This window comes from Cynara cardunculus (assembly GCF_001531365.2).
Source record: "Cynara cardunculus var. scolymus isolate 2C chromosome LG 3, CcrdV1, whole genome shotgun sequence".
NCBI lineage: Eukaryota > Viridiplantae > Streptophyta > Magnoliopsida > Asterales > Asteraceae > Cynara > Cynara cardunculus.
Window position 1 is genome coordinate 39284780 of NC_037530.1, and position 9933 is coordinate 39294712.

At 36.5% G+C, this 9933-nt stretch overlaps 1 protein-coding gene across 1 annotated transcript; it reads right to left on the reverse strand.

Moving 5' to 3' along the window:
• Positions 1-802: 802 nt before the first annotated feature.
• On the reverse strand, positions 803-7917 carry LOC112510027 (protein EMBRYONIC FLOWER 1). Its single transcript, XM_025115286.1, has 5 exons — positions 7817-7917; positions 5906-6115; positions 4739-4998; positions 3391-4619; positions 803-2522 (listed from the first exon to the last, which is right to left on the reverse strand). Exons 2-5 carry the CDS (start codon positions 6100-6102, stop codon positions 1029-1031), a joined length of 3180 nt encoding a protein of 1059 aa, XP_024971054.1. The 5' UTR covers positions 6103-6115; positions 7817-7917; the 3' UTR covers positions 803-1028.
• Between the last annotated feature and the right edge of the window lie 2016 nt (positions 7918-9933).

Consider the following 9933-nt stretch of genomic DNA (forward strand, 5'->3'; position numbering starts at 1 on the left):
CAAATGGTGCTTGATAGACCCAATGGTGTAAATATTCATCACGGATGTTTGTAAAAAAGTTCGTTTTAATTATTCATGATGAATGAGACAAATGAGGAGACGTGATGTTTTCTTGTTTGTCTCCCGGTTCAAATGAGAACACATGATGAGGATGAATAAGGACAAATGACGTTTTCTTGTTTGTCTCCCGGTTCAAAACAAAAACAAGGTTTGCAACTTCCCTTTTCTGTATGAAGTTGTAACTAACAAAATTGGATGAGGAAGTAGACAACGAGTTTGTATGCAATTAGATAAAAAAAAGAGAGATGAAATTAGATAAAAAAATAATCTAGAATCAGTATTACATCCTAGTAACTGTTCATCTGTATGTTATATACATATATGTACAAATAATTTGTAAGTAACTTTCTCGGTTTGCATATGTGCATAGAAACCTAAAAACGTCTTTAATTACTTGTATGTATATATGCATACAATACAAAAGAATGGTTAACAGGAGATGAAAGTGAAGTTTTGGAAGGCATATAACAAGTGTTTATTGATAAGTGTAGTGTTATACAACTAGCAAAGCATAATCTGAAGGCCAAGTCTTTAGTATAACACAACAAACTATCTCAAACAACAAAAGCAATTCTGTCCCAAAAAAGCTGTAAAAACAAGAAACAACCCACAGTCTCAAAAGGAAATCAATCCTCTCAACTATATCACAAGAAAACACAGCTCAAATCCAAAATACATATATATATATATATATATATATATAACATATATATATATATATAATATATATAACTGACTTTTCTAATATTAAGTATAAGGGAGGAGGCCATACCTGTGAAGAACAAGAACCTTAAAAATGCATTCATATCCCAAATCATGTTTGTTTGAAGATCATCTCCTTTTGCTTATTGTGAACTCTGCAAGATTTTCTTGATGACAGTAGCAGAACACAAATCTTTTCAAGCCCATCAATCTGATTTCAAACAGATTCAAGATTGATGTATGCATTACAACCAGTTCTCAGGTTTTCATGGCCTTTTTTGTCTTTTTGGTCCATTCGGGTTCTCCGATGCAGATTTTCTCTTGAAAGAACTCTCCCCTCTTAGTTTTAGATCTTCGTAATCGATCATATACTCATTTTCCGGCCCGGGTGTACTAAAATCAGCCGGGTTTTGGTTGATTGTGCAAATGGTTGTTCCTGGTGGGTCGACTCTTGGCCCGAACGCTCTTTGTGCCCCTAATGAGACCCGTCCACTTCGATCTTCAGTTGCATGCCATGGAAGCGGAAAAACGTACGCATCTTCAGGTCGGCATCCGTGGCTTAATGAAGGAGAATACGTACTTCTTGATTTCTCCTCTTGTGGTTTATGATAAACTTGGTGACCGTTAACAGAGGGCAACTTAACATCTTGATCAGTTCGGAATCTACCAGCAGGTAATGAAGAACTTTCAGGAACCGAAAAGAAGTGGGTCGAGCTTCCAATGGGCTTCTGTACACCGGGTCTCATCCCAGAGTACGGGAAGCAAGAATTTGCCATCGGGTTTGTTTTTCCAGCCATGGTTGAGTTGCAATGATTGTAACACGGAGAAAGAGGTCTTGTGAACTTTTTCCCGTCCATAAATGGATGATGACTCGACTTCCCTGCATCCATCAAGCTAAGCAATTGCATTGCGGGTATGGCTTCGTTAGAATATGAAGAATCTAGCGAAGATATATGCTTCGAATTCGGCTCGATTCTCTGTTCTTTTGGATGATATGGACTACGATATTCCCTCGATGTCAAATCTAAAGATCCCGAATTGTTCTGTTCTTCAACTACATTTGGAGCCACAACATTTAAATCCAAGTTCATGATGCTCTTCCCCTTATCCTTTTCCGAGCATTTTGCATATTCTTGACCAAATGACACGTTGGTGCCATTTCGATACGGGCTGAATGCTTCTAAGACCTGCATATTGGTGGTTGTATAGCGGTGGGCATCGGCTATCTTCTTATTTCCGCCTTTAGATACATGATGGTAACATGGATCATGGTGTCGTTGAGTTCCAGAATTCGATATCCAAATCCCACTTGACGGTTGCTTCTGACACTGTGAAAAAGCATCAAACATCGCAAACGAAGAAACCTGGTCTTGATGGAAGAAGCCTGTGGCTGGATTTCTCATGGAGGTGGGACCCATACTCTCGCTTGTTGGCATCATGGAAATCGTTGCAACTGAAGATGAAGGCCGTATCATGCTCAGATATTCTTGATGTAAACACATTTCATTCATACCAACTTTTGGAAAACCCGATGTATTCGGTATTATCCAACTGTTATTGCTACCACCAGGTGGACGGTGATGACTCCTCGCTTCACATAAACTCCTCTCGTATTGATTTTTTGCCATAAGCTCAGCAATTTCCCTTTCATCTGACCTCCCGATCGGAAACATCTTTTCTTGTCTTTCATGATTATGAGGCCTCATTACATCTGAATACAATCTAACTCCACTGTTCCTCTTGTATGGATCAGAGAAATCCTATAAACAGCATAAACTTCAATCATAAGTAATGTATTATTTATATGCAAGAATCACAGAGGCAGGATGCTAGATTTAGGGTCTGTTTTTTAGCAGCTTAATGAGCTTAATGGATATTCAGTCAGCTATACATGACTATTTGGTAGTGGCTTAATGACATAGAAACCGACTTATTCAGTGATTTTCTAGAGGGGAGCTTATGCAGAAAGCCAAGTTTTTCTTTTCCAAACCTTCCCACTTCAGATTAAAAAACAAACTCCTTTCCATCAATGGGAAAATCCTGCCAAATAAAAACCTTCCCAATCTATATAGATAGGTTAATCCACACAAACAACTTTATTCATACACGACTTAGGGTCCGTTAGCAGCTTAAGGAGCTTAATGGACATTCGGTCAGCTATACATGACTGTTTCGTAGTGGCTTAATAACATAGAAAGTGGCTTATTCAGTAAACTTCTAGGGGAAGCTTTATGCAGAAAGCCAAGTCTTTTATAAACATGCCCTTTCAAATTAAAAAAACACGGTCCTTCCATCTATGAAAAACCCATCCAAACAAAAACCCAATCTATACAAATAGGTTAATCCACACAGAAGACGTTATCCGTACACGACTTGATGGAAAACCAACCAAACAGCATCTTACTTGTTACCAAATAGTTCCCATTCTCAAACACTTCGTTAACATTGTGGGCGACAAAATGTTAGATGCTTAATCTAGGAACACAGTGATCCATAAAAACGGGGAAAAGGCAGGGTAGTGCGAGAGGGAAGTAAAGCCACAAAACAAATATACAAGAATGACAGTACAGAAATGCAATACTCTTTGTTGTAAACAGTACAACTCTATTAAAAAAAGAGTCGACATACCAATTTCTGATGCCCGGAACAACTGCCGTATTGAAGCTGTGTAAGAGGCCACTGCTCCTGCACGAGTGCGGGTCTGGGAGCATGTCTATTGCTGACATCATGAACATATCCTTCCTTTGATTTCAAATCTGATGGGACCCTATGTGGAATACTCGACTCTCCCAAGAAGAAATCAGTTCTTCTACCATGATCTTGGCTGGGAGTTCGATTCAATATCGATGGCAGAGGACGAACCTGGGCTTGTGGGTCATGATTTAGAGAGAGACCAAGTCCTAACTCTGTGTCCGACTGACTATCCTTTGCTCTAGAACCACCTACATTTATCTTCCTTGAATCCTCTCCACAGAATTTACTTTTGAGAGGGTTCCTTGACACCTTCTTAGAAGCATTAAAGTTCTTGTCGGGCTGTGGTGGAGGAGCCATTAAGTTGGAGTAGGGTTCAGTTCCTCTGCCTTTAGAGATGTCGTAAGTTGGTCTTGAAGCACCACTGGCAGCTGTAACCTGATCGTCTCCTCTTCCCATATCACTGAATATCGATCGCCAAGCAGTCACTGGATCACTACCGACCTCATCAAGAACTGAACTCCTCTGAGTCGCATGTTTATGCCATTGATACTTGTTGGTCTCTTGTCCACCTTCACCAGCTCCCGGATCTCTACAATGTTCAACCACGCTGGTTTTCGCAACAACATTGTTCTTCGAGGATTTGGCCTTTTTACCAACATAACCTGGAGTGGTTATATCGACAGATCTCTGATCCTGATCATGAACCATCTTCCTTTTAATCTGGGGAGAAGCTGCTGACGGAGAAGATGCTCTTGGACCCAAGCGAAGGGCGGAAATTTCCTTTTTCTGTTGCTGGTTTTTAGTATTTCCAGACAGCAACTCTTTCAACAGACGCACTTTGCGAGCCTTTCGTCGTGGAGGTCCATTTGGGTAATCATTATGTTGACAGGATTGGAATGGTTGGTCCACAAGAGTAGTCGTGATCTCCTTGACTATGCTAGTTTTTTGGAGATCCTCATATTCTCTCAACCCACTGCTCTCTTTCTCTCCTGACACACCAGCATTTGCCTCTGCAACAACATTAGTGTCAATGGAACACAATTTAGTTGGTTCTTGAGGAACTGCATCTTTAGCAGGGATTTCTTGAGAAAATTGACCGTCAGCGGCTCCTAAACCAGCAAGGATGCTATTATCATCATTCCCATTGTCAACAGGTTTAAGACCTGATGAATGAAAAAAAAGATTATGTACAGAAGATCAAATAAATGCGAAAGTAAAACTAGCAACCTGTCTGGCATCACTTCCTTCACTTGATGTCTTTACTAATTTAAACGAAAATTACCTGAAGTCCCTTCGCCAAAAGGGAGCACAGATACTCGATTACAATCTTGTTGAGGGTTAGATAACTTTGCACAAGGCCGGACCATGCTTTGATCACAGACAGAGGTTAATGCGGTCTCACGTGAGGTATTTGATCCACAGTTCTGTAAGCACCTTTGGCAAAGCCAATATCTAAATTGCGGGACATCTATAGGGGGCAGTTGTTCAATAAAAGGTAGCAAGTTGCTGCGACCTTTTTCACGCATCTCAGCAACATAACCACTGGGTGGATAACAGATAAAGAATGTCAAACAAGTAATCACAATGAAGTATAAATCTGTTGTTCATTGTACAGAGGATAGAGATTTCTGTCCACAAAGTGACCCTGATAGAATATGTCATACCACACACAAATAAACCACATATCATGTATATGTTAAAATGAAAACGCAAACAAGAAATTGGGTTTGTGTTATATCTCAACAAAGATCCTAAGATATGACACAGTCAGGAAAGCATCACACTAATTTGTACAAGGAGCAAACAGACAAAGCTATATATATATGCATGCTATAAAATTAACATGGATTAAAGATGGTTGGCTGGATATAAGATTTACTCATAACTCTTTTCTAGATAATCTCAATAGAAAAACAATAGGTAATGTGCTAACTGCAAAAGAAACAGATTGATATTGTGTACAGAAGATGACCACAATAGATATGGATATTTAGAAGAAATAGCTATTTCTTCTCTAAAATGAGACTGTGAAAATAAAAAGACACCATAAAGTCTCTTCAATCAGTTAAACATATTCACAGAGATAAAGACTAATATAACTTGCCATTGATAGGAAGAACCTGGTTCTATCAACAGTAGGTAATAATAAACAAAATAAAAGCAAAAAAGGATGGCATGATAACAGAAGCATGTCATAGAGATCGGGCATTTCATGTCAAGATTTCTAATACATGAATTAAAGTCTTGCTTATAAATAATTTACTGAGACTACTACGTATAGCAGCCTCATAACTTGTCAAGAAAATTCCACTCGAGATAATTCTCACTCCAAACTTGTGCCTGGGAACGAGCTTAAAAGTGTGTGTGCAAAAAGACTACTGCATAGTCAGTGATCAACAGTCAACTCAACTACAGAATATGTAACAGAAATTTAAACAGCAAGCCTTACCGTATAGAAAAATGCCTACACTTTTGAACATCACCCTTCTCCTTGACAATGCCAAGTTCGATACATAATGAATCAATCTTAATGGTTGAGCTGCTGGAGTTTAGTCCAGAAGCAACATTGTTGCCTTGAGCACGACATCCCCCAATAATCATATCAGCATCTACCGAGACAATGCTCCTTTCATCATTGCTATTCATGCTTAAGATATCACTGTCACAAGGGAGCACCGACTGTGATTAAGCTCACATGAAAATTGTATTAATATAGCAAAAGAGTAATATTAATGACTAGTGACAGTTAGATTTAACTAAATTTGGTAAAATTTAGACTGAGAATTTAGATTTGCATAGATGTTCTTGTGTGGTCATACTAATTAAGTCCATAATGAGAGGATCAATGATACAATATGCATGCAAAATTTCATTGCAAAAGACTAGCCTAGCAAACAAGTAAGAACATTATGCCATCCGTTAAGTTAACATTGAGAATATAGAAACTAAGTGGAGGCTAAAAGCAAAGGAAAACATAATTACAGCTCAATTTAACCATGGTAAAATATATCATAAATAGAAAACACTAGTGAAATATCACATGTATAGAACACAAAGTAACATGAACGTCTATGAGTTGATGAAACCAAATTAATATTTCTAATTTTTACATCCATTCCATTTTTCTAAACTGGGAGGTATAGTTTAGTTCAATCAACAGACATAAAAAGCAAATCCTAAAATTTAACAATAAAAAACACAGTATCTATTAGCTAAATATGAACCACAGACAGTTTCACTTGAGAGCTTAAATTTCAAGTAAAAGTTCATACATGTTCATAGAAATTTTATGACAAACCCAGGTGATATACATACACAAGCCAAAACTTCAGCATGAAAGATCAGTCGGCATGCATATCAGAAGTATAGAAAGCACAGCACAGCACAGCACAGCACAGCACAGCACAGCAAACCCATAATATATGCAGAAAGTAAACCAGGCTTAAAGCTGAAATATAACACTATTACATGAGAGCTCGTTAATGTAACCATATAGTCACATACAAGTATAACAAAAACGAAGTCAACGAAAAAAATGAAAAGATAAAAACCAACTGAACCCTATGAGTCAAGGAAGCCAACGATTTCTAACTGCTTACACCCAACCAGTGTCTCTAAAATGAAGCTATAGCTTCTACATCCTATCACCAAACGCGAGGAACAGCTCAGAAATTTATCACCAACAATCACAAGATCCATTTAGTCAAACAGATGAAAGAACCCTAGCAACTAAACGAAATAGTAAAGTAGAAATTCGACTATAATTTCCAAGCATAGATACACAGCTAAATAGAGTCAACAAACACTGACACAAGTAACAAAATATATGATCAAGTCAACCCATCAATTAGGGTTTTCTCTTTCCCCAGCGCTCCCACTAAAAAAGTAAATAAAAAGGATAAAGCATTTACGGTTCTCGAGGAAAACCCAATTCAAATCCATACCATTTATCCCAAATTGACAACTACCATCCCGTTTCACCCAGACAATTACACATACATAGATTTTTAGCTAAACGATCCATTGAATCCATATCCTTAGCTGTCAAACATAAAGATAAACACAAGTTCATTCAAAGCATAGCATAAAATAGAACATACATTAAAACCCAGAAAGCATATAATAAACCAAATCAGAAGTAAATAAACAACATGAAACTCGAAAAATTACAGGTATTGAGCTCAAATCATAAACTATAACCAATCCACATAAAACCAAAAGCAAAAACAAATCAAAACTACCGACAAACCCAAACCCAACAGATCTGGAAACCATTTGATTTCTTCAACAAAAACACTAAAAACAACCATCAGTAGATCCAAAACACAAACACGAACCTAAATAACTTAACTAAACTTACAGATTTGAAGGCGTTCGTGAGTAATTAGAGCGCGAATATCTTGAAAACCCTAGTCGTCACCAATTTAGGTTTCGGAGAAATAGAGAGAGAAACATAGAGTGAGAAAGTGTGTGTGTGCTTCTAGAGAGAGAAAGAGTGTGTGTGTGTGAAGGGTTTTCATATACAATAATTCCACGTATTCGGAGGAGAGAGAAACACACAGTGAACGTGTAAAGTGTGTGAAAAGGTGAACCAATCAAATTGCCACGTCAGCAAACTGGTGAGTGCGAGTTGTCTGTTATTGCAAACTCACCCCACGCGCCTTGTTAGGTGACTGGTCAATTTCTGGTCAGCGGATAAGTCCAAAAGATGCTGCGCACTTAAACCCACTCTGATTGGTCCGTGCTGTACACGCTCGTAAAGGTGCGTTTGTTTGGTTTGTATTACTTTTGGTGCCAGGGGGCTTCAAAAATTAATATGGAATTAATTGGAGGGTCAATTGAAAACCACCACTTTTTATGTCTTTGAGGGGCAAATTTGGAAATACATTAAAGGGAATGCTTAAAGAAATTAGGGTTTGATTATTATTTTATTTAAAAATATATATAATAAAATTTAATTACAAATAAATGGTATTTAAATTGAGATTAATATTATTGATTTCTGTAATCTTTTTATTAAATTTCAATTTAAGTCATTAAAAAATAAACCTTGATTAATTTGTGACAATAAAAAAGTATATTTTTTTTGGACGAGACGAATTTAATAATTACACAGCTTCAACGTTTATAAAATATCTGAATTCATTTAAGAATTTCAACATATATTTTTGTTTTCGGAACAAAATTTACTGAGATATTGTAATGGGTATTAATGGATTTAAAATGCCATATAAAGTAAACTTTACTCAATCGGTAACATTTAGTCTGAAACGAATTAGAGAAAATGATATTTAATTTCAAAATAAACTTGTTTTTTTCCTTGTTTATTAATAAATACGAGTTTGATGGTGTTTTAACTACATTGACGGCTAAAACGGTCATTTCAGTTTGTCGTATGTTGGTTTTAGTGTAATTACTGAAAAGGCAAAATTGGCAAACGTTCACTTGAAATTAATAAGCCCGTTGAAACTTTTCGTCTAAAATATCTTACCAAAATAAGGGGAAAATCTTTACGAAGATCTATTATTTCAGTATGGAATCCATCGGTTAGAATTCACGAGACGCTGTATATTTGTCGTCGGTCAAATCATTCACGGGTAAACATCTGACAAATGAATTCTGTTTTGTTTTCGGTTATATGAATTGAATCATCGATTTTGTAGCATTGAGCAATTACAAGAGGATTGTCTGAAGCTATTCCCTTATGATATATAACTCCAGTTAATTGGAATAATACAGATTTGAAAATGATCACTTAATTATTTCGTTAATTTCTCGAACCGATATATTTTTATTTCTCATAATCGTAACGAAAATAAATCGAAACCGAAATAATTCGTATGACGTAAATCTTAAAAGAAATTTAGAGATGGAAAATATGATGGAACACGTAGCCATTATTGTTGTACTACATGTCTACACATCATGTACATCTAGTAATTAAATAACACAAATTAAAACATTAATTAATTAACCTTCGTCGTCGATTTGAAAAAAAAAATCATTAGATGATCGTTGCGTAAAAAACCGAAAGATTACGATAAAGTCAGGAGACGTATTCTATCTGAATTGTCAAGAACTGATTGGTTCTAACGGGTTTTTTTTTCTATTCGTTAGAAACTAATCCATATATAGTATAAAGTCCTAAAAGTCCGTTCATTTGAATAATATTCATAAAGAGTTAAACACATGGAGCCATAAATAAGACGACGCTTCTCATTTTATATATCACGGGGCCCATATTTATTACAAAATATATCTGTTGAGATATAACGGTTTAAAACAAAATTAACAGAAGTTACTTGAAGATGATCGATGGTCAGCTGAAGGTACAGAATCAATTAGTTTTATTATATGATAATCGACTTTGGGCATGTGGGTGTAGTCAGTTTAAGGTCGAACACCCATAATTATGATAAAGAAATAAGACGTTTGATGTCTTCGTTAGGGTTTATATATCTTTTGGTATAACATTCA

What these genes read in the sequence shown, in the direction of transcription:
- LOC112510027 (XM_025115286.1), bottom strand. Translation starts at nt 6,102, where the DNA reads ATGAATAGCAATGATGAAAGGAGCATTGTCTCGGTAGATGCTGATATG. An exon ending in TGTAGGCATTTTTCTATACG is followed by an intron (nt 4,999 to 5,905) that starts GTAAGGCTTGCT and finishes TTATCCACCCAG; the next exon opens with TGGTTATGTTGCTGAGATGC. An exon ending in TTTTGGCGAAGGGACTTCAG is followed by an intron (nt 4,620 to 4,738) that starts GTAATTTTCGTT and finishes TTCATTCATCAG; the next exon opens with GTCTTAAACCTGTTGACAAT.